This window comes from Branchiostoma belcheri, unplaced genomic scaffold (genome assembly GCF_001625305.1).
Source record: "Branchiostoma belcheri isolate BF01 breed outbred unplaced genomic scaffold, Haploidv18h27 scaffold62, whole genome shotgun sequence".
NCBI classification, from domain to species: Eukaryota; Metazoa; Chordata; class Leptocardii; order Amphioxiformes; family Branchiostomatidae; genus Branchiostoma; species Branchiostoma belcheri.
Window position 1 is genome coordinate 195,256 of NW_017804265.1, and position 24,882 is coordinate 220,137.

At 43.1% G+C, this 24,882-nt stretch overlaps 5 protein-coding genes across 5 annotated transcripts; 1 reads left to right on the forward strand and 4 right to left on the reverse strand.

The window, feature by feature from the left end:
* Positions 1-690: 690 nt before the first annotated feature.
* Positions 691-3,938, reverse strand: LOC109483142 (60S ribosomal protein L7-like). The gene is made up of 6 exons (XM_019786143.1): positions 3,874-3,938; positions 3,299-3,404; positions 2,612-2,778; positions 1,918-2,055; positions 1,452-1,561; positions 691-964 (listed from the first exon to the last, which is right to left on the reverse strand). Exons 1-6 carry the CDS (start codon positions 3,882-3,884, stop codon positions 756-758), a joined length of 741 nt encoding a protein of 246 aa, XP_019641702.1. The 5' UTR covers positions 3,885-3,938; the 3' UTR covers positions 691-755.
* An 881-nt stretch (positions 3,939-4,819) lies between these two features.
* LOC109483156 (retinol dehydrogenase 10-B-like) lies at positions 4,820-12,268 on the forward strand. The gene is made up of 7 exons (XM_019786154.1): positions 4,820-5,088; positions 5,807-5,984; positions 8,754-8,898; positions 9,755-9,827; positions 10,274-10,445; positions 10,900-11,025; positions 11,535-12,268. Exons 1-7 carry the CDS (start codon positions 4,965-4,967, stop codon positions 11,626-11,628), a joined length of 912 nt encoding a protein of 303 aa, XP_019641713.1. The 5' UTR covers positions 4,820-4,964; the 3' UTR covers positions 11,629-12,268.
* A 958-nt stretch (positions 12,269-13,226) lies between these two features.
* On the reverse strand, positions 13,227-14,297 carry LOC109483064 (glutamate receptor ionotropic, kainate 2-like). Its single transcript, XM_019786020.1, has 2 exons — positions 14,209-14,297; positions 13,227-13,823 (listed from the first exon to the last, which is right to left on the reverse strand). Exons 1-2 carry the CDS (start codon positions 14,257-14,259, stop codon positions 13,290-13,292), a joined length of 585 nt encoding a protein of 194 aa, XP_019641579.1. The 5' UTR covers positions 14,260-14,297; the 3' UTR covers positions 13,227-13,289.
* Positions 14,298-14,555: 258 nt separating this feature from the next.
* On the reverse strand, positions 14,556-23,233 carry LOC109483017 (glutamate receptor ionotropic, kainate 3-like). Its single transcript, XM_019785974.1, has 13 exons — positions 23,203-23,233; positions 22,224-22,382; positions 21,554-21,802; positions 21,152-21,354; positions 20,740-20,799; positions 19,933-20,085; positions 19,132-19,206; positions 18,109-18,216; positions 17,078-17,257; positions 16,449-16,581; positions 15,951-16,077; positions 15,296-15,460; positions 14,556-14,763 (listed from the first exon to the last, which is right to left on the reverse strand). Exons 1-13 carry the CDS (start codon positions 23,231-23,233, stop codon positions 14,556-14,558), a joined length of 1,851 nt encoding a protein of 616 aa, XP_019641533.1.
* An 895-nt stretch (positions 23,234-24,128) lies between these two features.
* LOC109483062 (LIM domain only protein 3-like) lies at positions 24,129-24,728 on the reverse strand. Its single transcript, XM_019786018.1, has one exon. It carries the CDS (start codon positions 24,726-24,728, stop codon positions 24,129-24,131), a length of 600 nt encoding a protein of 199 aa, XP_019641577.1.
* Between the last annotated feature and the right edge of the window lie 154 nt (positions 24,729-24,882).

Below are 24,882 nucleotides of genomic sequence, written 5' to 3' on the forward strand. Positions count from 1 at the left end.
TTTGTCACCATCAGTAGATACTTCTATATGTGTTCTAAAGAGGGGTACAGGGTTGACCAAGAGATGGCACCTCTGTTGTCTTCTTCTGTGAGAACACTTTTGAACTGTGTACTCCTGCCTCCTTTCTCACTGTCACTGATACATGTTGTAGTACTAGTAATTCCCCACCTTTAGTCTAGAACTCCCCAACAAGGTCTCTCAAGCCTTTTATTTACGACCATACCATACCCCAGCATGTCTCCCACATATATCGATTACGCTTGTTTATGCGTTTCTCAAGTCCCTTTTTAGTTCCAGTCTTCCTCTAGCCTGGTAACCAAACCTATTATAGCTCCCAAGTCCTACATCCTCTCCGCAAGAGGATGTAGGACTCGGGAGCTATATAGGTTTGGTAACAAGACTAGTCTTCCTCCTGTTTTCTTAGCTTTGTTGCAAAGGCGCTGCTTCTTGAAACAATGCCTTCTTAGGTTTCCAAGTACATGCGTACTTGTATATCATGTATATGTGTTCTGTTATGTTGATTCAAATGGATAAGGATAGAAGAAATATGAGGTTATCCAACTAACCCCAAGCCCTAACCCTCCTCCAGCTGTACCCCTATTCCTTCCCCAACTACCAACTACACTTACTATAGCCATCAAAGTGCTGCAAAGACAACAATAGAACACACTGAGTAACAACAGAAAGAGATTCTATTTGTGAGCAGGGTTTTTATTCATTGATCTGTCAGGAGACAGAAACATCAGGTGGTGGATCTAATTCATCTGGCGGATGAAGCAGTTGATCTTGTCTTCTCTGTTTCCGAAGTCACCGCCCTCGACGAAGTGGTTGCCCTTCTTGCGCATCCCTCCACGAGGGGAGGACAGCTTGAACGGCCAGAGGAAGTTGTTGGCTGCCCTGAAGTTGGGACCGACACTGAAGATCTCGTGGATGAGGTCCTCGATACAGATGATGCCACTCTTGCCTGGGAAAATAAAAATAAAATAAGGACTCGGAAGGTAACATTTGTAAAGCAAATGCATAATATTTACCTTCGCATATGGTCTGCTCTGTTAATTTTTACTCAAACACGTTCATATATATGGTCAGACAGGAGTCTAAATCCCTCCTGCTACAAAACTGCAACATGATGTAACCCAACACTAGTTGCCATGGTGACAGACATCTGGCTCAGGTCATTGACTTTATTTGTTTGGAAAAGAAGAGGAAGAAACTGAGCAAAAACAAAATGTTTTCCTTCTGCTAAGGTAAACATAACAATTCCTTGGTTTCATCCACATGACATTAACATTTCTTAATTTCCTTTATTGTCATCTTCACACTGAACAACCAAATCCCTTTCAAAGGGAGTTTTGACTTTTGACAATACATGTACAACATTTCTCATGGAGGTAACAAGACAAACAGGCAATGGGCCACTGAAATGTAACTTAATGGTTGGTGCACCATACCTAAATTCTCTTCAATGAGGGCATTGTCTGTCAGAGCAATTCTTCTCTTCTGGATCTTGCCATAGCCCCGCTTGTAGATGAGTTCCCGAACAGTCTTCAGGTTGGGGTATCTGTTGCAATGTGAAAAAACAGTGTTAACTTTCATTTCTGTAAACTGTGTATCATTTTATATCCAACAGCAAAATTAAAAAAAAAAGTAATAAAATTAAGGAGAAAAATATAAGGCATGTATTTTCATACTCCAGGAAATTTGTTTGGTTCAAGTGTGAACAAGGCCTTGTTATTATTTTTTATTTTTAATTCTTTTGTTTGTACAGATAGAGAAAAGGATATAGGGGATTTCTTCTTACAAATAATGTTTCTCACCTGCTTACATTTCAATGTTTATCACACACCTTCCTCAGAGCTTCTTAATTGATCAGTAAATAAACTGAAACTTACAGGAAAATTAGAGTTTCTAACTTACCCCCAAGCGATGTAGGGCTCGGCGATCTTCAGCATGTTGAGAGAAGCCTTGTTCAGTTTCACGAAGGTCCCGTTGAAGATCTGCCTCAGACGCAGGAGCTGGAGAACTTTGCGCACCTTCGGGCTGACACCATTGATACTGCAAAGTACAGGAGATTGGGTCAGCATCAACATCATTTAACACAAAATAGGCTGACACAAATTTTTATCACTGTATGACCTGATGTTCCCAGTAGCACAAGTTCATGGTGGAGCAGCAAAAAGAAAGTTGGTGAATTAATTGATTAAGGTAATGTTAGCTTTGCGATACAAAAGTGACTGTGAAAACTGTGAATACAAAAGTACAGCAAAAAAAATCATGATTTACAACATTTGGATACAATTATGATATGGCAACTTTTAGGCAATATCAGGCAGCTCGTTGTGCAAAAATAGATACCACGGAAACGTTGATTAAGATTAGACATCCACCCATCCTTGTTTTATTACTGGAAACATCAGATTAGTAGGGTTGTGTGGCATAACGGCAGAGAATTCGGCTCAGAAGCAAGAGGTCCCGGGTTCAAATCCTGCCACGTCACCGACCTTGAGCCCTTGGGAAAGGCACTTTCCTTACTCCGATCAGGTGTTCATGAGTATGCCAGAATGATCATTATCGTGATGGCATTACAGGAAAACCATTACATTGTACCTACCCCCGAATCCTGACAACAAATGCCAGCTTGGCCTCGGGTGGTACGTAGAAGTTTCCGTGCTTCTTGGCCTCGCGTTTCAGCCTGATCTCATCCCGTTCTTTTCTTCGGTACTCGCGAACATAGGTCTCCGCCCGCTTGAAGATGATCTTCCTCTTCTCCTTGCTTTTCTGTTAAAGAAAGATGTATGTTAAAGTAAGTGGCAGTGTATGGTACAGGTACAAAATGTGCTGGTAGTCCTTCTCGTAGTTAGAGATGGGTGTTGCTGTGTTAGCGTCCTCGTTCACAAATGGTGTGACCTCATGTCGCTTGGTCCAAAAATTTACCAAATCACGACGTACAGCCAGTCAGCCATGCAACACAGAGGTGACTAAAGCTCCTTCTCTCCACCAAATCCTAGCACCCCTTCCAAAATGTTCAAAATATTTTGGGTTTTCTCTTAGTATTATCATGAAAATAATTTTTTTTACTGTTAGTTACCTGTACCTAAACTTCAGTGACTCTACCTGCACCTAAACATCAGTACCCGTACGTAACCTCAGTCTGTACCAGTACCAGTACCTGAACCTCTGTACCAGTACCTGAACCTAAACCTCGGTACCTGTACCTAAATGTTACGTTTAGGTACACAACCCTAGTTCCAACTCTGAAACATGGAGTAAGATACTAAGAAAAACCTTCATTACCCACCTTCTTCTGGAGAATAGCAGCCTTAGCCCGCTGGGCCTTCAGCTGTTCAAAACGCTTCCTTTTCTTCAACAGGCTCTCAGGAACCTTCGGAAGCTTTTTCGCCTCTCTATATTATGACATGACAAAGAAATATGCTGTTAGAAGACATCCACTAGGCCAAATTCAACTGGATTATAAATTATATGGAAGCTGCAAGCACTTGAAGAACATACTCTTGTGAAGTTATGAAGTTTATTTTGTTGCTTGCATAACTTTTCTTATTCAGGCTACATGAAGATATTGTCTATAGGGTGGACATTTTCGTCGTATATATCAATTAACAGAGGGTAAACGAACAGTGGTGCTTGTTTCGCTATTCGGTATGTTGTACGTCGTCTAAAGCTAGTGCCACATCCATTCAAATCGTGCTTCAAGAATCAGCAAGGAAAATATACATCGTCAGTGTTGACACCAAATTTATACTTTAATTTGACCTATGTCGATTTTACTATCCATCTATAGTAGTGGCTCCTTCAGATAGCCCCTATATGTTGTCGATTGCACCGGATAATTTCACATGAAAAAAGCACACTTACGCGTCCGCCATTTTGCAGAGAAAAGAGAAAGATACATCCGGGAACTCGGCGAACCCACCGAGTGGTTTAGCCCAAATGAGCCCAGGGTGAAAGCTATTCTTTGAAGTTCAACATCGTTTTCTGGTTCAAATTGGCACAAATAGACACAAATATTCTCTATATAAGATGGATATACTTGAATTTCTATTATGATGCAGTACTTATTTACTTCATGTTGACTTATAATTTAAGAGCACACCCCCTCCAACGGTAGTAAAGTGGTTCAATCCGATACCCAGAGCACGGGGTAGATCAACCATATTTTCAAGCAGATGTTAGGGGTGTAAATATTGAAGCATATCCCTCCTTCGAAAGATCCAATTTTTTCCAAGTCCGTTACTAATAGTAATTAATATTGGAAGTTTGGAACCAATGTGTCCCAATCTTCAATACTTGAGAATATCATAAGGTTGCAAAGTTGCAAACACATGGATTGCATTGAGGAAAATAACTTCAAGGCTTCATTATAACAGAACACCTTCTTGCTCTTGCCATAATTGTTCAACTGCTAAGCACATGAAGCATAACCTGTTAGCTGGTGCATATTATAAACAAAGGTCACAATCTTCCCCACCAACATCTGCTTGGAGAGTGCCAGAGGGGAGCTCGATAGCCTGGGGAGGCTCAATCAGCCCGTGACACCACACCACAGTCAGTAGGAGGAATGACTACACACTCTTCAGCTATTTGTAACACTTTGATACGTACCTTTGCCGAAACATACAAAATCATACAGCTATCTGTTAGAGAATTCATTGAGTTTTAATTTTATGTGTTTGAAAGATTTTGTACTTTGGTAGAATCTTTTTCGTTTGAATGAGGCATAGTAAGCAGTACTAGAAACGCGGCCAGAAATGCACTGGATCATCATCCCTCCTAGTATTGCACAACCTCCAGTGGTCCAGGTTGCGAAACGAAACACGTATCGTGGCAGAAGAGCTTCCAGGTTTGCGCGAACCTGATGGGTCCCTGATGACCTCTCTGGGTAGGATGGGTCTGGTCTAAAGAGCCCTCTTGTTGCACATAGACTAGCTGAAGCTCTGGTGGCCGCCATGGGGTTCGTGGAGCTGAGCTTGCTGATTTGGAGGGTGATCTGCGCTTGGGTTTCGGCGCTGGCTCACGTCTTCTTACCTGCACGGAGGAAGTCTGTGGAGGGAGATATCTGTGTGATCACAGGTAAGGTGTGGGGTCATCATCATACGATATATGTGCACGTAACGTCAAGCCGATTGTTGGAAAGGGGGGAGGGAAGGTAGGTTGTGTTGTAGCTTTCAGAGCTGAGGGCAGAGGGTTCAGGGGGTAAGCTTTACTTTAGTGCTAGAGTTTCTGTGGGAGGGATGGTGCACCTATCATTGCAAAGCCTTCAAGGTGGAAGAGGATACCAGACTAATCAAAGCTTAGAGTGAGACTGTTGGCAGGATGATTCTGTCAAAAGGGCTTTTACCTGCACTATTGACACTTATGCAAATAAGGAGTAAATTTCATGCAAATGATGCCATTAGCCTTGACAAATAGGTTACACAAATTGCCACATACAATAAAAGTAAAACTTGATTTGAGCTGAAGCAATCTGCAACAAAATGTGCCTTGCACACAACATACACGTCAAAGGAAATTGCTGCATACATGTATATGAAAACCAACACAAATGAAATCTTTGACTAGCTTCTACCAGGCTTCAAGAAGCGGCTGGAAATAAATAGTACGTAGAAATTGGCCAGATAGGCAGATGATATGCCAGGGGAGTTGGCCCACGCTAAGAGAGCAGTTTGCCGCTCCCCTGGCATATCGTCTGTCATTTTGGCCAAAATCTACTCTTTCCAGCTGCTTCCTGAAACATTGTAACATAAGAAGGTTATCTTTGACATCTAGTTTGCATTTGTTTTAAACCTAGGAGCTGGCATGGGTATTGGACGACTGTTTGCGCTGGAGTTTGCCAAGCTGGGTGCGACAGTCGTTCTTTGGGATGTGGACAATCCAGCAAATGAGGAGACAGCCAGACTGGTAGAGGCTGCACACGGGAAGGCCAAGGCTTATGTCTGTGATGTCAGCAACAAGAGTGATGTATACAGGTTTGTGGTCACTCCACTATATACATAATGACACAATCAGGGGCAAGTAGAAACATGAAAAACCTGGATCCTGGGAATCGAACCATTACCCCTGGATCCTGGGAATCGAACCCAGGCTGCTCAATATATAACCAACACACCAACTGCTTGGCTAAAAGGTCAGGACCTGTTTGATACGTCATAGGTGGTTCAATGTAGCAATTAAAAGTCCACATTCACCTACATGTACATTTGTATAAATAAACCCAGTGCATGGACCAGTGCAGGTTAGGTGCAGGTAGACATCAGAAACACCTGCATAGCTCCAATTTTACCTGCATTAAAGTTGGTCTTTGGTTCAATTTTATTGGTGGCTGGATGTTGGCCGGGTGATTTAGTCAGGCTACATTAAGGTGTATATGTACCCAGTATTTTGAGCCCAGCAAGTCAAATACTTTGCTGAACCCTCAGATTCCCCTTGGAATGACATTGATAGGTGCGGCTCTAGCCTGTGCTGACTCACTCCTGCTGACTTGATCCAATTTAACAATGCTGGCAGGGAGGCACAAACAAGGATCTGGCCACAATTTCACTGGCATTATTTCGAACACGGCAAGTCAGATATTTTGGTGAACCCTCAGATAGATTCCCCTCTGAATGACATTGATAGGTGCAGCTCTAGCCTGTGCTGACTCACTCCTGCTGGCTTGATCCAAACAAGTCTGGCAGGGAGGCACAAACACGGATCTGGACACAATTTCACTGGCATTCCAGGACAGCCAGGTCGTTTGTTCTGCTGTCAGGAGATTCCCCGCTACATGTACCTGTCTCTCCAACATGTGTCCAGCCTTCAGGAATACAAGTGAGGTGGAACATCTTGATAGCTATTAAAACTTTAGTTTTGTTTGTTCAAGGACATTATACAAAAACCTACTGTTGGGGTATCAGCTACATGTACCATGGTACTTGTCATCACTCAAACAAGTGTCCAGCCTTTGATAGCACATTAAGTGAGGTGGAACATCTTGCAAGCTTTGATTTGAAAACTTAAGTTAATTGTGTACGTCAGTGAAGGTTAGACATCCACATCCAGGTAATAAGATACTAGTACTCAAGAAACTGGTTATGATTTTCCAAAATCATGTCCAGTTGCTTGAGTAACTGTTTTTTTGGCGTATTTTAAGTTTAGTTTGTTCTGCTGTCCGGAAATCTCCGCTACATGTACCTGTCCCTCAAACACATGTCCAGCCTTCAGGAATACAAGTGAGGTGGAACATCTTGAGTGCTGTGAAAACTTAAGTTTAGTTTGTACTTCCGAATTGGTGAAGATTAGACATCCAGGTAATAAGATATGCCAAAAAAACAGTTACTCAAGCAAATGGATATGATTTTGGAAACAGTCAGACGTTTCAGGTAGCATCCACTACCTTTGGACTAATGTCACTGACGAAAGGTGGTGGATGCTACCTAAAAGGTCTGACCATTTTCAAAATCAGGTCCAGTTGTTTTAGTAACTGGTTTTTGGCATATCTTATTACCTGGATGTCTAACCTTCACCAATGAGGTGGAACATCTTGATAGCATTGAAAACTTTTGTTTAGTTTGTTCTGCTATCAGGAGATCTGAGCTACATGTACATGTAGCTGTCCCTCAAACATGTGTCCAGCCTTCAGGACTACAAGTGAGGTGGAACATCTTGATAATGATAGCTGTGAAAACTTTACTTTGGTCAGGCAATCAGCTACATGTGCTGTGGTACCTGTCACTCAAAGTCAAACAAGTGTCCAGCCTTTGACAGTGCAAGTGAGGTAGAACATCTTGCAAGCTTTGAAAAGCTATGGTTCTCGTTGTATCTTTAAAGTCACCTCCATGGAAATGGAGGGAGTGATTTAGTCTCCACCAGACTTCTTTTGCGGGGAGCTGGAGCTAGCTTCTCTGGCCGGCTACCTTCTCTGGCCAATTAATACCCTTTTTAGGTCGATTTCTACGATTTATTCACCCCGCAAAAGAAGTCTGGTGGAGACTAGGAGTGATTCTGGTGTGTCTGGTTGTGGGAAGGTCAAGGTCAATTTTGGGCCTCCTTGTGGCTTTCCCTGGTACTGTACTGTATCTTTTGTCCTGGACATGCCATTGTCTTGATATTTTGGTACATGGCAGAAAGCTTGTTATGTCAGGAAAAATGGTATAGCTTGGGGCTCCCTAACAGCTTTCTTAATTCACCGTAGCCTGGTTACCAAACCTACTATAGCTACGTATTATAGAGTCCTACATCACTATTTGCGGATCGGAGAGGATGTAGGACTCAGGAGCTATAATAGGTTTGGTAATAACCAGGCTAGATTCACCATACTCCAGCTTTCCCCCACAAATTATCTGTAGGTTTGGTCCTGTTGTTTTTTTCATGCTTCAGATTACAAAGCCCACGTGTACTCCTCTCTGTCACCTTCAAATATGAGATTTGGGAACTCTTGAACAAGAGCAAGAAACAGTCATGCCTTCAAATATCAGAGTTATCAACCAAGAATTGTGGTATTCAAAAACTCGTATAATTTCCCCAGAACTATCGTAGACTGGAACTCGTTGCCACCAAGCACAGTTGGGGCATCATCACTAGAAAGCTTTAAACAACTCCTGCAATCAAATGTGCAAAGATTGAGTGTAACAAGCTTAAGTCGTTCGGTGTGATATAGCTAGCTGCCGCCGCGCCGTATGCCTGCGAAGCTGGTGTCTTACGCTGAAGGGTGGTTATACTGGCTATACAGATACAGATACAGATTGTTGTGCCTGTAGGATAGCGGAGCAGGTGAGGAGAGAGGTGGGAGATGTGTCCATCCTGGTGAACAACGCCGGCGTGGTCTGTGGGAAAACCCTGCTGGAGCTGCCGGATGAGGGGATCGAGAAAACCTTCGCAGTCAACACACTGGCTCACTTCTGGGTAAGGCATAGGGAAAATTCTGGGTAAAGGCTTGTACAAGTCCTTCTCCTTAAACATAACAAAACAATCACACTTAAACTGATTAAGTTAATGTTATTATTATGTTTCCTGTTTCGGACCTGAAAATTCTTTTTTTATCTTTACCGAAGGAAAACATGTTGTTTTTGCTATGTTTCTTCTTCTTCTTTTCGAAACACTGACCTCTGACCTGGTCAAGGACCAGACTGTCTCTCACCAGTGTGACTAGTGTTGGGTTATATCATGTTGCAATGTTATAGTAGGAGGCACTTCGACTCTTGTCACTATATATGTGAGATCCACAAAAAAAGGCTAGGGTCAGCAGTTTTTTGTAGGGTCAGTCGGGAAACAGGAAACACAGCATTTTTTCCTAGGCCTGAGGCAGAACAAACAACTCAGACCAGACAATTAGGCAAGGGAAAATTAATGTTGTGTTTCCAGGTTCCAGGTTTCCAGTCCTGAATGAAATTAGGGTCTGTATGGGTAAAGAATCTCTTCTTTTTTTTGTTTTTAGTCTTCCTTTTCTTTTAGATTTCGGCTGAAGTTATCCAACAAAAATACAGTTAAAAAAAGTAATCAGTGAAATGCATTAGCCTGGTGACCATACTCAACAGGCTGGATTAGGGGTGCACTGGCTGGCCAGAGTTTGTTTGACACCCGATCATTGCAGCCACATAGCATGGTGACCGTACAGGGCGGCAATATACCAGGGCTGTCTCCAGGACCAGTCCATCCATTTTCTTGTGGGGAAGGGACAAATGTTTCAGGAAATGTTGTGAATATTACATGATGTGACATATTTCTAACACAACTCTACATGTATCTCCTGTTTGAACAGACAGTGAAGGCCTTTCTTCCAGGAATGCTGGCTAACAGCCATGGTCACATCATCAGCATAGCCAGTATAGCAGGTCAGTCACACTCAGACAGTTTGGATTTTAGAATTTAATGATCTGTACATGACCTGTAGTTGTGTATAACTGAGCACATTGGCAGAATGTACTGCGCTTGCATGAACCCTGATTTTTCAAATTTTTGTCGGATTTTTTATCAATGTTGCATCAGAATTTTGCCTGTTGCAGAAGATATCTTTTCTGACATAACATTTGGAAACTACAGATGGGATGTCAACCTTGTATGCATTATATATGCAAATACGACCTTATACCGGTATGAGACATTCTGCCAAAGTGCTATGCATAATACATTACAGGTTTTGCGCAGGTTCTGTACGTTATGTCGACGTGCTGTATAACTGTAAGAATCAACACAATTCAGCTGTACAAATGTACACAATTTGTCTTGTATTCATCTGCCATTAATTTATTGAATTGTCCCCTCTTTACCCTCTCAATAGGCCATTACGGCGGTGTGGGTCTGTGCGACTACTCGGCCAGTAAGTTTGGAGCTGTGGGGTTTGAGGAGTGTCTGCGGTACGAGATCAGGCGGACTGAGAAACAGGGCATCTACACCACAGCAGCCTACCCCTGGATCATCAGCACTGGGATGTTTGAGGGATTTTCTCCCAAGTAAGGCATGATCCCTGTATCATAGTATACATGTATGTGTTCAACTCCATCCTCCGTTACATACATGTTTGTACATATCAAGTATCTACATACCCACAATGTACTCACTATGCAGTATCCGATTCTTATTATGTTTACCTTCACAGAAGGAAAGTATATTGTTTTGCTTTGTTTCTTCTTCTATCTCTTCTTCTCCAAACAAATAAGGTCAATGACCTGAGCCAGACATCTGTCACCATGGTAACTGGTGTTGGGGTACATAATGTTGCAATTTTATAGCAGGAGGGATTTAGACTCCTGTCTGACTATATACATGTATATGAACGTGTTTGAGTAAGACTTAACAGAGCAGACCATATGCGAAGGTATTACTACTAAACATTATGCATTTGCTTTGCAAATGTTACCTCTCTAGTTAATGATAAAAATTTTCAACCACCCCCTCCACACACAGGGAAGGCTGGTTACTGCCACCCCTGGAGCCTCAGCATGCAGTGGACTGCATCATGCACGGAATCTTAACTAACAGAGAAGTCGTCTTTGTGCCTGGTATCCTCAACTTCTTCACATTCCTCAAGCCGTAAGTACTATGATCTCTCTCTCTCTATACATGTATATATCCAATTTAACATTTTTTCCCAAAACTGGGGGTTAAACATGCTTGCATCAAGTGTTTTTTTAAGCAAATTTTTTAAAAATCTGAATGATATCATTATGTTTACCATCCCAGAAGGAAAACATATTGTTTTTGCTCTGTTTCTTCTTCCTCTTCTTTTCCAAAGAAGTAAGGTCATTTTCCTGGACCAGACGTTTGTCACCATGGTAACTAGTGTTGGTTTACATCATGTTGCAATTTTATAGCAGGATGGATTTGGACCCTGTCACCAAATATATGTGTTTGAGTAAGACTTTAGAGAGCAGAGCATTTGCTAGGGTAAACATAGCTTACATGTACACTGGCGCTGAAGCTCTGTCAGGACTGGATTTCTAGAGCTGAACCTTCTTTTAGCACTCGTTTGCCAACTTGTTTAAACTCCACTCAGACATTCAGTGCTGAGTATTAAGTCTGTCTCCATGTTACATTTTCAGAGTCCTTCCCATGGACGCCATGTGGGCAGTGGTGAAGTTTTTCGGCATTGATACAGCCATGGACACTTTCAAAGGCAGGAACAAACAGGACTAATTAAAACCTTGGAAACCCAGCCTTATAATATATCCTTCAAGAGTTTCATTTAGTTTTATTTTGTTATTATTAGATGTAGCCTCCTTTGCAGACTTGAGCGGTGTCGGTGTTACTTTTTTGAGGGTAGTGCTGATACACAATTTATACACGTGTTACCAAGAGGGGGTTTACTATAGAGTATACTCTCACATGAGCGCTCTCCCTCAAAAATAACGCTGCCTTCACTCAAGTCTGCAAAGGAGGCTAGTTAGATGAATGATTTATTATAATAATTATATGTATACTATTAAGTTAAAGTTATCCAGAGATGGTTATATAAGTGTTCCATCTAATGTATATTATGTGTAAGTTATGGAAGAAGACAATGTCATGTACCTGTAGTTTTCTAGCTGTTTAACCTTATCATTATAGTAATCATGAATTTAATGACTGTGTGATAAGTAAATCAATGATGCGTAATTGTGATATAAGACATATACTTTACATTGAAGTCCACATTTTTAATTGCTTAATTTGTGAATTATGTCATGTGCCAAGTTGGCAGCTATAGAGCAAGGCTGCGTACGTAATAATTTAACTCATCAACATAATTATGTTGCTGTAAACTTCCTCAATAACAATGAAACAGTAATAAACTTAACAGGGCTTTATTCTTCTTAAATTTCTTCGTAACTTCCTGTCTCCAAAAAGTTCTGTTTGGTTCACATGTCTTCCATGTTGCACTACTAGTACGCTTATGATTATATTATTGTCTTGACTCCAGTAACTACATGGAAATTTGTAAAAGCGGCTGCCTTAGCCACGGCTACATCCTATGCTGTCTTATGGTTTTACTTCGCTGGTACATGGTTGCATCAAATGATTGGTTACTCAGTTGTCCTGACAATTTTACAATCTCATGCATTGTGCTCATACATGGTTTATATTGTTGTTGTTTCTAAAGGTATATTCTACATCATCCACAGGGAAGTGACATAAAACTAGCATATTAATATTGAGGACTACAGTCCGTCAAACTTGCTGGTCCTTGTTTACACCATCCTGAAAACAAAATCACACTGTCATCTCACAGTCTCTTTTGAAATTCAAAATATGGCATGCAGCAGCACAAGGTTTGCTTGCCGAACTTAGGCTTTTCTAAATTTGTTTTAACATCCACATTCATGCAGCTTCTCACTCGACAAATAAGGACCACGCATTAAAATTTATTTAATGACACGCACTGTGCTGACTTGCCAGCAAGCTACACAAACAAACATAATTGCTTCAAACTGCCCACAGCACATGCTTTATTCATAGCCACGTTGTTTCATTCCCAGAGAGCAAGATTTCAGTCAGGTGCACCCCCATCACAACACACAAACATCCACAAGCAGGTGCCCTCCGCGTATGCTTTATTCATAGCCATGTTGTTTTAATGTTCACAGATACTTCCACCAGCTGAACAACTTGCAACCTCTGAGTGCATGCACTGTACATGATATCTATTGCATTTCCAGATATCTCATGAGTCATGGCAGCCAGACTGATATCATTAGCACCATTCACATTTGTGCAGTTTCTTACTTGACACATAAGGACCAAGCATGCATGAGAATTTATAGAACGACACACACTGTGCTGACATGCCAGCAAACTACAAACACTGTCCACAAACACATCTATAGCCATGTTGTTTCATTCCCAGAGAGCAAGATTTCAGTCAGGTGCACCCTCATGCTGACAGAACGTACCACGTCGTGCTTCCTCTTGTTTCCTCTCGCGTGATACCACGAGACTTCCACCAGCTGGACGACCATCCCTACTGCAATCCCTCCAGCCAGGAACAGGAACAACCCAACGAAACTCTCGGCTCCAAGTACACCCATGTCTTCCACCGTCTTCCGTGTGTCCGAACAGATATCCTCGTCATTGTGAGATCCCATCAGCCACTGTTTCTCCAGCATTTCCAGGTATCCTTCCTGTCGGAGGAATAAAATCTCCCAACTGATCTCGTCTTTGTAAACGGATCCTTTGGGAAAAAGGATGCCAAAGCCGTAGGTGAAGAACTTCTGTCCGACCATCTGAAGGTTGCAGAGTTGCTCGTAGTGGCCATGTTGGACCGAGGTGGAGGTGATAAAGGCATACTTGTCGTCCTGGACCGCTTTGGTCAGACCTTTTTTGTTTCCGCTGACGAGATTGGTCCTGTTCTGTTCCTAAAGACAATGAAATGCGCCAAATTATTCAACCCCAGTAAGTCACAGAAAGCAATTCTTATGTTTATTTTACCAGAAGGAAAATATATTGTTTTTGCTCCATTTCTTCTTAAGTTCCAAACAAATAAGGTCAATGACTTGGACAGGAAGTCTGTCACCATGGTAACTGGTGCTGTAGCAGGCACCTTGTGCTGTTGGGTTACATTATGTTGCAAGAGTAAGAGTTAACACAGCAGTAGTTTGTAATAGGCTAGACAAGGTGAGGTAAACATTCTACATTTGCTTGCAAATGTTACCTCTCATGTTTAGAAGAAGCATTAGGACATGCAAAACAAATGTGAATCATGAAATAATCAATGTAGACACACTACGTTTGTTTTCCTACCTCAGTGTATTTCCACATTGTGGCATACGGTTCAGTTGTGCTCGCTCTCATGAAGTCATTGATAGAGTAGGATCCAACCCACCCATAGGACATCTGGAATTCAAGCACAAGACATAGACAAGTAGGGCCACAGAGCAGTTCTTTAACTGTAGCAATGATATCACGACTTCCCCTGTAGTGAGTGGTCCTCTTTCAATGCAGCTGTATACTTCCCAGCTAGTTCTGCTGGCAGAATTTACGGATAGTACGGACTTATAAATATTAAGAATTGTGTGACTGCGCTAGGAATCATGGTTGCCATCAAAGATATCACCCATATTGGACCAATGTGTTTACAAAAAACTTAGTCATTTTGATACACATAGTTGGTAACCAGCAGTGTGATAGGGAAAATCCTCCTGGATAATTTTAACGCTTGCCTCATCCCGATTGGCCAGATTTGTGAGCGAGCCGATCGTTGGTTGGTCGGCGCTCCCGGTCAGGAAGGCGGCGAGGTTCGCAGTGTAGGAGGCCACGATCACGGTCATGAAGAACCACCACGCACCGCTGATGAACCTGGTGGGGGGGACAAATAAGAGCATTTAGTGGTTAGGATTTAATTTGCGCTCTCACCGCCAAGGCCCAGGTTCGATTCCCGGTGTCTGAACCAGTGAAACAATAGGAGCAAGTAGAAATGTGAAAACCCCTGACTCCCGGACCTCAGGTCAGCTTATGACAGCAGCGCGCTAACGACCACTCCAAAAATGGGCGGTTATACTTAACATATACAGAAGAGGTGATCTAATGAAACCTTTGCTTGGACATACAAAAGACCATACTAGGTACAATGTGACAAGGCTTCTCGGGGCCATTTCTCACCATTCCACACGCGTGGAACTGTGAGAAATGGGTGTGGAACGGTGAAATATATCCCGTAGAAGCCTTATAGGAATGTACCTATGGTCTTTCATATCGAGACTAGTTCCTAATTGTACGAAAGACCATAGGTGCAATAGATTCACCGGGCAATTTCTCATTGTTACACACCCATTAACTAGTAAAATTGCATATAAAAAAAAAAAAAACTAGTAAAATTGCAAGGCCTTACCTCCCAGCAAAGGATTGTGGGACAGTCACCGCTCCCTGCTGTGCAAAAGCACCGTAAACGTTCCAGAGGCTGTTCCAGGGAAGGTACGTTCCCCCCTCCTGTGGGGAGGCCTCGCCGCGCTTTGCTAGCCAGAACCATTCGTACGGGTTAACTGCATTTACCACACTGTAGAACAAAGTATAACAAAGATACCAGTACATGGACAGAAAGTAATTTCATCAGGTTGGTAGAACATAGGATATTGTGATTTCATATATACGAAGACAGGGATTTTTCCTATACCTAATGCTTATGTTTCGATTGACAGAGGACAATAGACGTATTCAATTAAGGAGGTTAAATACAAGCTCCTTGATCAGATGGATCAAAGAAATAGTCTGGCTAAAAAAGTCAACCCCAGTGATGAACCGGGACGAGGGGGGATACAAACTTAGCCTTGTTTGGGATTGTGTTCTGTCCACAAAAGCGCCACCTACATCTGCTACAGACAATGGCAGAATTACGGTCAGAAGCTCTGAGGAAGGTGCCTGAAAGACCAAGGACATCCTTGGATAGACATCGAAACGTAAGTAAGGTAGGACGAATCCCTGGGCAAAACCTTTTGTTGGGGGCTACATTAGACGTCTACATATCACAGTAATACCATAAATCCTACCTTAGCAGCAGACTGATGGCTATGTACGCGATGCCGATATAAGCCCACACCTGATAGGAGAAGGGGCGTAAGAAAGCCTGGATGCCCACGTGACTTTGCTCATGCCTTTTCACAAACATGGCGTAACCTACAATAGAAGGACAGATATACCTTAGATTTTTTTATTACAAATAATGTATAAATCAGGTCTGTTCTCTAAGTCACAAAGCATGGATGTGTCTGAACATAGCTGCGTGATGCTGCTTTTGGTTTCTTTATTGAGATTCTTTATTGACTCAACAGAAAGCACAGGGGCTGTTAAATAGTATGAATAACGTCTTTCTACCTACAGAATCGTATGTATGCGGCAAACTACGTACAGAATATTTGTCAGCGACAACAATAAAGGTTTAACTATTGTTTAACATGTAGCCACTAAGATTTAAACATTCTTTAATGTATGTCATTATGCTAAAATAAAGAATGTAATAAAAGTAAGTACTGTGACTGGCCACCTACCCAGTTCCGCCAGGAAAGGAGAGACATCGTAGTTCCGCAGCAGACCGGGCCGCACGGGCTTAGCGGCGAGAAATATGTCTGCCTGAAAATAATACGTATTCAAGCAAAGATGTAGAGCTTTCGACCAGTCACTCTGGTCTTCCTCAGTAGACTGAACAAGTGAGGCTTGTCACGTGGCTTCTCTGAAGTGTGACGTCAACAAACACGTCGGCAGAACGTACTGCGCCTGCGCAGAACCCTGAATTTTCGCGGTTTTCGTTGGATTTTTGGTCAACGTTCCATCAGAATTTTGCTTGTTGCAGACGATATGTTTTCCGACATGACAATTGAAAGTACTGTCGGAATGTTAACCTTATATGAGCAAATACGACCTTATATGAGACGTTCTTCTGAAGTGCTATGCACAATGCATTACGGGTTTTGCGCAGGTGCAGTACGTTCTGCCGACGTGCTACGTCAACACTGGGTCAAAGATATCTGGTATATGTCTTACTGAGAACGACCAGAGTGACTGGTCAAAAGTTCTTAGTGAGAACAATTAATTTTTGTGTTGGAACAACAGTTTTACTTTTAAACATCAATACTAATTGCTTTATAACATCCAGTCGTAGTCAAAAAACAAGTCTTACTCTTCCCTTGACCCTCTCCCGCGTGAGAGCACCCCAGCTGAAGGTACGGTTCATGACCACGTCTATGCTGAAGTTTCTCCTCAGCGCTGCCATCTTCAGTACATCCACGGCCAGACCCTCGAACTGATGAATCCCCACATAGTCCAGGAAATCCTTCTTCAACATCACCCAGGGATGGTGCTGAAAAAACATAACCCGGCATCGTCACAGGGGGCATACGAGGCAATTCAATATGTAACGTTATAGAGATGTTTATTGCAAATTCATGCCCGAGGGCTAATTGCATACAGACATTAACAAGAAGGATGTGGTGATATAAGACTATTTGCTAACATGAACTTCTACGTGCACGATATACTTATCGAACCTACTATCTCTACTTAAACCTAATAACGTTGGTATACATACAGGGTAAAAAGTAGATATACAATATGTGACCAGGTAATAGGAACAAAGTAACTGCTATTCTAATCTATTCTATTCTAGATCTATTCTATCTATTAAACTATTCTTGCCATGCTGTTAGGGGGTTTGACTTCTTCTCAGGAGGCAGTGGGAGATGAATTGTCCGACTCTTTGAAAAATAAATGGGTTGGGAGACTTAAGCAATAATATAGTCTTTTGTTGTTGGTTGAGATATGAAAAACTTGGGGAAATATTGGCGACTTCTTTGAATAACTTTACATATATGTATATATATGTACTACTGAGAGTCGCCTGTACATTCAGTCCCATTGAATAAAGTAAGAATCTTGGACACAGAATCGGATTTTTTTCGCACGAGGGATTAAAGAGGCCATCTACATCAGGGCATTACAACCATTCCCCAACAGAGACGGGGGGCGCCATAGACTTTCTGCAACCTATGATCCACTGATCATGGAGTCACGTGTTTTATCTGTGTGACGTGACGCTCATTCCTTGAAAACAACTCTAGCTGTACAGTCGAAAATTTGGATGAGTTCAATTTCTTCTGTTGGCAATTGCAGTTCATAACTATGTTTCATAAGTATAAAGAAGCAATTTCTCACCAAGAAAACCGCCACACGGAGAGGTCGTCCTTGGAACGCAAAAGAAGGACTCTGTACAGGAGCTGGCTCATGGCGTTGGATACCGACTCCTCTGGTCCATGTACCAACCTGTGAACACAAGACGTATCTCCAAGAAGAGGTTTATTTTAGCGTTTTTAGGCGTTTTTATCGGACTTTCTCAAGTTTTTGTACTGGTATCTTTTGTTCACGCCAGCCTATTAAACGGATGGCAAATGGTAACTGTCAGTGGCAAATGGATACTTCATAAACAGTTACTCAGGCAAGTGGATATGGTTTTGGAAACGATCAGACTTTTCAGATAGCATCCAGTACCTTTCGGAAATGGATACTGCCTGGCCAATTTGATACTGTCTTCGCAGTCTTAAAGATCTGCTTGGAGAGTAAAATTTTACACAGAACGGGGAGTGAAAATTGTTGCGAGCGGAGAACTAATAGACTCTATCGTTTGCCAGATTTTTGATTCGTCATGAACAGGATAAGAACGTTCCAAACCTCGGCCATTTTCCCCTCCAGAGGTTCCAGTACCCAGACCGTGTCGTCCCTCCTGGCGCCGGTCTTGTCAAACGTCAGGACTCCCGTACGTCCGGGGGATCTCCCCTGTAGGAATCAGACATGTGCGGATGGCTGGAGTAGAATGTTTCTAATTATAAGACCTTTGCACGAGGTAATTCTAGTCTCCACCAGACTCCTTTTCAGGCTGAATAAATAGTAGAAATCAGCTAAGGGGGACATCATTGGCCAGAGGAGTTGGCCGGCCATAGAGGGTCCAGCTTGCCTGCATAGACCAATTGGACCTGGAGATGGCCGGGAAACACCTCTGGCCAATTATATGCCTTTTATCATAATTTTAGGCCGATTTCTACGATTTATTCAGCCTGCAAAAGGAGTCTGGTGAGGACTATAAATGTAAACCTTCTAACAAGAACGTACGTACACATATCACAAAAAATGGGGGTAGCTTTCATTGTTTCAAAGACGCCGTCATGACCTAAAGAGTCTTACCTGACGAATAGAGTTGAGCAGAGTTCCATCCTCACACCACGTGGTCCTGTCTGCTGAGGCGCCGTCACTTAGAACCTGGGAACGGAAATAATCGTACAGAAACTTTTATATTCCAGTCTCAAAATATGAGGATAAGAAAAGGAGGTTTAGTCGATAATTATCATCGATATGACCTGAGCGCTCTTCCTAGAGCTACATGTGCAGTGGCTCATGCACGCACACACGCGCACTCACGTACACACATACGAACGCGCATACGTGTGCGCAAGCACGCACGCACACACATACGCACGCACACACACACACGCGCGCGCGCGCGCGCGCGCACGCACACACACAGATACCCCTGTCCTTGGTGCTGAACACACTATCTACACAGAGAGAGAGAGAGAGAGAGAGAAAGAGAGATACGCCTGTCCTTGGTTCTGAACACACTATCTACACACACAGAGAGAGAGAGAGAGAGAGATACCCCTGTCCTTGGTGCTGAACACACTATCTACACACACACACACACACACACACACACACACACACACACAGATGCCCCTGTCCTTGGTGCTGAACACACTATCTACACAGAGAGAGAGAGAGAGAGAGAGAGAGATACGCCTGTCCTTGGTTCTGAACACACTATCTACACACACACACACACACACAGAGAGAGAGAGAGATACCCCTGTCCTTGGTGCTGAACACACTATCTACACACACACACACAGAGAGAGAGAGAGAGAGAGAGAGAGAGAGAGAGACCCCTGTCCTTGGTGCTGAACACACTATCTACACACACACACCTACCTTCCTCACTCCCGCCGCTGTCGCCATGACGGCGTCATGGACCAGGTCGTCTTCTAAGTCACTGCCGGGTTCTGCTGTCTCTTGGTGCAGACGCAGTGCCGTAAAAAGCACGTCGGTGTTTGTAAACCTGTCCAGTATCTCTGGATTCTTACCCTGTAGAGACACAAGAACATATGTTAGCAACATCATCAACGACATACAAGAACATACAAGGCCTAGCTCTGCCAGTTCAGAGGTGTCTCAACACATCCACATAGAGTCACCCGGACATTTTGTTTCACTTGACACTGTAAGGATTTTAGACACTGAACAAGACTATTTCTTGAGAGGGGTGAAGGAAGCCATATACATCAGGGCCCATCACCCTACATTGAACCGCGACAGGGGCCGACATCGTCTAGCAGATACCTTTGACCCAGTGTTGACGTCACACTTCAAAGAAGCCACATGACAAGCTTCACTGGGTCAGTCTACTGAGGAAGACCAGATTGACTGGTCGAAAGCTATAGGTGAGAGAATTTTTTGTGTTGGACCAAAAGTCTTAACTTTAAACATGTAACTACCATGTGTGTGTCGCAACTTCTGAAAAACGTATCAGATACAGCAAGGGCCTGCATGGAAGATGATCACAGTTACTTAGCCTCTACCAGGCTTCGGGAGGCGGCTGGAAAGAGCAGATATTTACCAAATAGACAGATAACATGGTGGTGAGTTGGTCCTCTAGAAAAGTACATCTCTCTATTTGGTCGATTTCCTATCTTTCCAGCCGCCTCTCGAAGCCTGGTAGAGGCTAAAGCGGTTACTTACAACTTCCGGGTTTGTTATTATCCAGTGCGATTCGCCGTTGAGGAGAAGCATAGAGGAAGCCTGGAATGATAGAGAGCAACAGCTTTAATACTTACATATGAATAAAACGTATGGTTTTTTAAAAGGTATCTATCTAAATGTGAGTCAGATTATGTCAAGTAGAAGTAACAAAAGCTATTAAACTGTATCTGTATCTGTATCTGTATAGCCGGTATAACCGCCCTTCGGTGTAACACGCCAGCTTCGCAGGCACGCAGTGCGGCGGCAGATAGCTACACCGAACGACTTGTTACACCTAACCCTTGAACATCTAACTCTAAACATTGTTCAAAACCATCTAATGATAATGCCCCTTCTGTACTTGGTGACAGCGAGTTCCACCCTACGATAGGAAAGAATGAGTTGAACATACCAGTTCCAGCACAGCTTTGGTCACACCCAGCCCACAGTGCAGTATGAAAGTCGTGATGTGGTGTGATTTGCGCAATTTTCCGATGACATCTTTAGTTTTCTCGATGTCTAAGGTGAGGTCTGGCTTGGTCTTGACGTTCGTCTTTAACATCAGCCAACCTTTCAGTGACACTGCGTCTGACAGTCTCTCCAGAGAGCGGAGACCTACAAGGGAGAATTACAACACAACTAGAAAGGTAACATTTGCAAAAGCAAATGCATAATGTTTACCTTCACATATACTCAAACACATTCATATATATTATATGGTGACAGGAGTCCAAATCCCTCCTGCTATAAAATTGCAACATGATGTAACCGAACACTAGTTACCATGGTGACAGACGTCTGGTTCTGCACCCACCTGTGGAATCATCATACAGTACCACGGCAGACCGCCAGGAGTATGTCGTCATCAGGTCCAGGATGACGTCATGCAGCACGCGGTACAGTGGTGCAATATACAGGTCTGCCGCTAGGGGCCAGTGCGGCGCTGCGGTCAGATGAAAGCGCGGGACCAGTTTAGTCCGGTTTTGTGACGAGGTTTCGCGGGTGTCGGAGTTGGGTGGAATAACGAGCACAGCACAGGCACCGTCATCAACTAACCGCTGTTCTGTATGATACATGAACGAAAATATCGGACTCATACAGTGTACTTTGATATAGCATAAACTTGGATAAACACACAATGTCAATGCACCATAAGAGCCGGCCTGTCACACTTTGTCCTTTTGTGTTGACTTTATGTACTTCTTTTTGAGTTGACAAAAAAGACACTTTTATTCCTGACCTAGCATGAAAGTTCACGGTTATTCACGTCAGAGACACATGACCGTAGTAGCGGGTCATACATGCCAGATAACTTGTGTCGCCCCCCGTCACTACGGTCACATGTCTCTGACGTCAGGTTCCAATCGAAGACTGGTCCATTCCGTGAACAAGATTGAGTGAGACAGCCGAAAAATTTGGGGGTAAATCCCAATTCATTGTAGTGTTGGCAGTTAAAGTTTAGTCTTTATTTCATTATTCCTGACCTGCTTGGTGAAAGCTGAAGACGTTTCCGTCGGTGACAAGTTGATGCTTGACCTCTACTGTGAGCCCTGGACTGAGATCTTGTAGATCCGAGTTGACTTGTGCGACGGCCGCTTCTGTAGCTCTCTCTAACTTAGTGCTGTTGGAGACGTGAACTACCCCTGGAAACACAGCAAAGTTTGGCGGGATTCGCTATTAAAACTATACAACAGTTTGATGATATCGCTAGTCCAGCTGATTTGATTACCTTCACCAAGGAGGTTATGTTTTCGGTGGCGTTCGTCTCTCTCTCTCTCTCTTCCTCCCTCTCCCTCTCTCTCTCTGTGTATGTGTGTGTGCGTCAACACGATAACTCGAGAAGGCTTGGGTGGATTGACTTGATATTTGGTACTTCTATGTGGGCAGGTCGAGACCTCAAAATGATTAGATTTTGGGCCCCCTGGCGGAAATTCCGGTTTTGATATCTCATGATCTGGACATGCCAGCTAGTGTCACGAATTTTGACTGCTAGATAGCTCTTTTACTCGGGAATAAATAAACTTTTTTTCTATAACTATCGTAGTACAGTTAGACGTACAGTCGTTAAGTGTAACAGGTCATTCGGTATATAGCCAACTGCCACCGCGCCGCGTGCCTGCTAAGCTGATGTGTTACGCCGAGGGGCCGTTATATATGTACCCGCAATACAGACACAGAAGCACATTTTCCTTTCTAGTTTAGTTCAATTTCGTTTTATTGGCAGACGCAACGTATAATGTAGAACTTTATGTTATCATATAGTTTCATACCACTTTTCAATACATTCTGTACATTGTTCTTGTCAATGTCTGTTTGCAATTAGCCCTCGGGCATAAACTTGCAATAAAGAACTTATTAACTTAACTTACAAAAATAGATAAATCCCCAGAATAGTCCCACGGCAAATATATATCCATAACACAGATTTAATTTGAAATGGTGACTTTTTCCGCTTGTCATGACTAATCTTCTGCATGTTCCAGACGGCAGCCATTTTGGCTCATTTTGAAATACATTATTATAGGACTATATATAGCACAAGATGGAAAATCACTTCCAATAACACAAAGAAATGCTCTCTGAGAAATTTCAAACGCAATTTTCCACGGACTACATACATTACTTGTACAATATCATTACAGTGATGACTGTCATTATGTGTGGTTAATTCAAAAACAACAATTTGCACCAAGATTTAGTTTTTCGTCATCCTTGGTTGTATACTGTTATCCGGATTGTGATATATTATACAAAGTAATAAGCTATTCTGTCTACGTCTTCTGCATAGTAAGCCACGCTAGCGCTTGTGTTCTTCCTTTCTTCCCAACGTTTCATACAAGAAAAAGCCTCACCTGTTTATAAATAAGGCTTTGTGTGTTGGTACACCTGTCCAAAAATAAAACCACATCTAAAATCTTCTGCTTTTTTTTTTTTAGAATCCTCCAGTGTCACTGGCGAAAGGTAGTGCATGGATGCTACCTGAAACGTCTGACCGTTTCCAAAATCATATCCAGTTGCTTGAGTAATTGTTTTTTTGGCTTATCTTATATTACCTGGATGTCTAACCTTCACCGATGCAGCTCTCAAATCGGTACCAGTCTGTTATAAGCTGTTCCAGTCAGTTGTTGCCACCGTATTTAATTTCCAAGCAGATCCTACGGTGGCAAATTGACAGTATCAAATTGGCCAGGCAGTATCCATTGGCCAGAGAGGGTCCAATACGCCACCCCGAAGGTCGGTGGGGTAGCGACAAAAACAAAAACGGACCATTTATAAAAGGTAACGATCTTCCCCCATCAACCTCTGCTTGGAGAGTTGCCACCATGTTTCAGAGACACGTACCGTGACACGGAAACTGTGTGACGGACGATTGTTCTGCGTCTTCCCGCTCAGACTGGGCTGCTGTACGGTGTAGCAGACGGGGAGGAGTGCCGAGGCCCGGTCTGTACAGGCTCCGCTAGGGGTAACGGTCCGTCCTGATAGTCCAACTGACACAGAATCGTGTTCTCACACAGGAAAAACTTGTCCCCGACACAGAATCTGTGATTACAACGCTGACAGGCGAAACAGTCCAGATGATAGACGTTGTTTCCTGCTCTCATCACGATCTCGAAGGCGGGAATAATCTTGGAACAAACCGCGCAAGATCCCGTCGTTCCAAACAGTCTGAGATAGTCTCGTCTGCAGAGTATAAGGTTCGCTTTGGTGAAGAGAGTGGAGCCGACTTCTCCCAGCCGACATTCGCAGCACGCGCATTTCAGACAGTCCTCGTGCCAGAACTGATCCAACGCTTTGAGCAGGTAGCGGTCTTTTATCTTCTTCTTACACCCGGCACAGCCGTGGCGGACCACCGACTCGCTAGGCTGTTCCATGCGGGGGGAAGGCTCACCAGCTCCGAGGACGAGCCCGAGTGGTACGCGGTGATGTTTCAGAGGATGATTCTGCATGCAACTCCTCGATAAGACTGCTGCATGAACTAGCACGCACATCCCTGCATATGACGCTTTCCCACGGCGGCGTTTATTAACGGGGAGAGAAATTAGCGTGTCCTGCGGTTGTAGGTCCTCCACAGGTTGAACGCGGGGCTCTTTTCAATAAACCTGGAGCATTATTCAGTCCCGCTGAATGGTCCAAATCAATCTT

Bases quoted from the DNA above. Each gene is read 5' to 3' on its own strand.
- LOC109483017 (XM_019785974.1), bottom strand. From the start codon at position 23,233: ATGGCTGCCGTCTGGAACATGCAGAAGATTA. The intron at 21,803-22,223 runs GTCAGGAATAAT...TGTATCATACAG, and splicing joins CTTCAGCTTTCACCAAGCAG to AACAGCGGTTAGTTGATGAC. The intron at 21,355-21,553 runs GTGGGTGCAGAA...TCTCCCTTGTAG, and splicing joins ACTGTATGATGATTCCACAG to GTCTCCGCTCTCTGGAGAGA.
- LOC109483064 (XM_019786020.1), bottom strand. From the start codon at position 14,259: ATGAGAGCGAGCACAACTGAACCGTATGCCACAATGTGGAAATACACT. The intron at 13,824-14,208 runs GTAGGAAAACAA...CATTGTCTTTAG, and splicing joins CAATGTGGAAATACACTGAG to GAACAGAACAGGACCAATCT.
- LOC109483142 (XM_019786143.1), bottom strand. The intron at 2,779-3,298 runs GTGGGTAATGAA...TTTCTTTAACAG, and splicing joins CTGCTATTCTCCAGAAGAAG to AAAAGCAAGGAGAAGAGGAA. The intron at 965-1,451 runs GTATGGTGCACC...TTATTTTCCCAG, and splicing joins CCTCATTGAAGAGAATTTAG to GCAAGAGTGGCATCATCTGT.
- LOC109483062 (XM_019786018.1), bottom strand. From the start codon at position 24,728: ATGTGCGTGCTAGTTCATGCAGCAGTCTTATCGAGGAGTTGCATGCAG.
- LOC109483156 (XM_019786154.1), top strand. From the start codon at position 4,965: ATGGGGTTCGTGGAGCTGAGCTTGCTGATTTGGAGGGTGATCTGCGCT. The intron at 5,985-8,753 runs GTTTGTGGTCAC...TTGTGCCTGTAG, and splicing joins AACAAGAGTGATGTATACAG to GATAGCGGAGCAGGTGAGGA. The intron at 8,899-9,754 runs GTAAGGCATAGG...CTGTTTGAACAG, and splicing joins ACACACTGGCTCACTTCTGG to ACAGTGAAGGCCTTTCTTCC.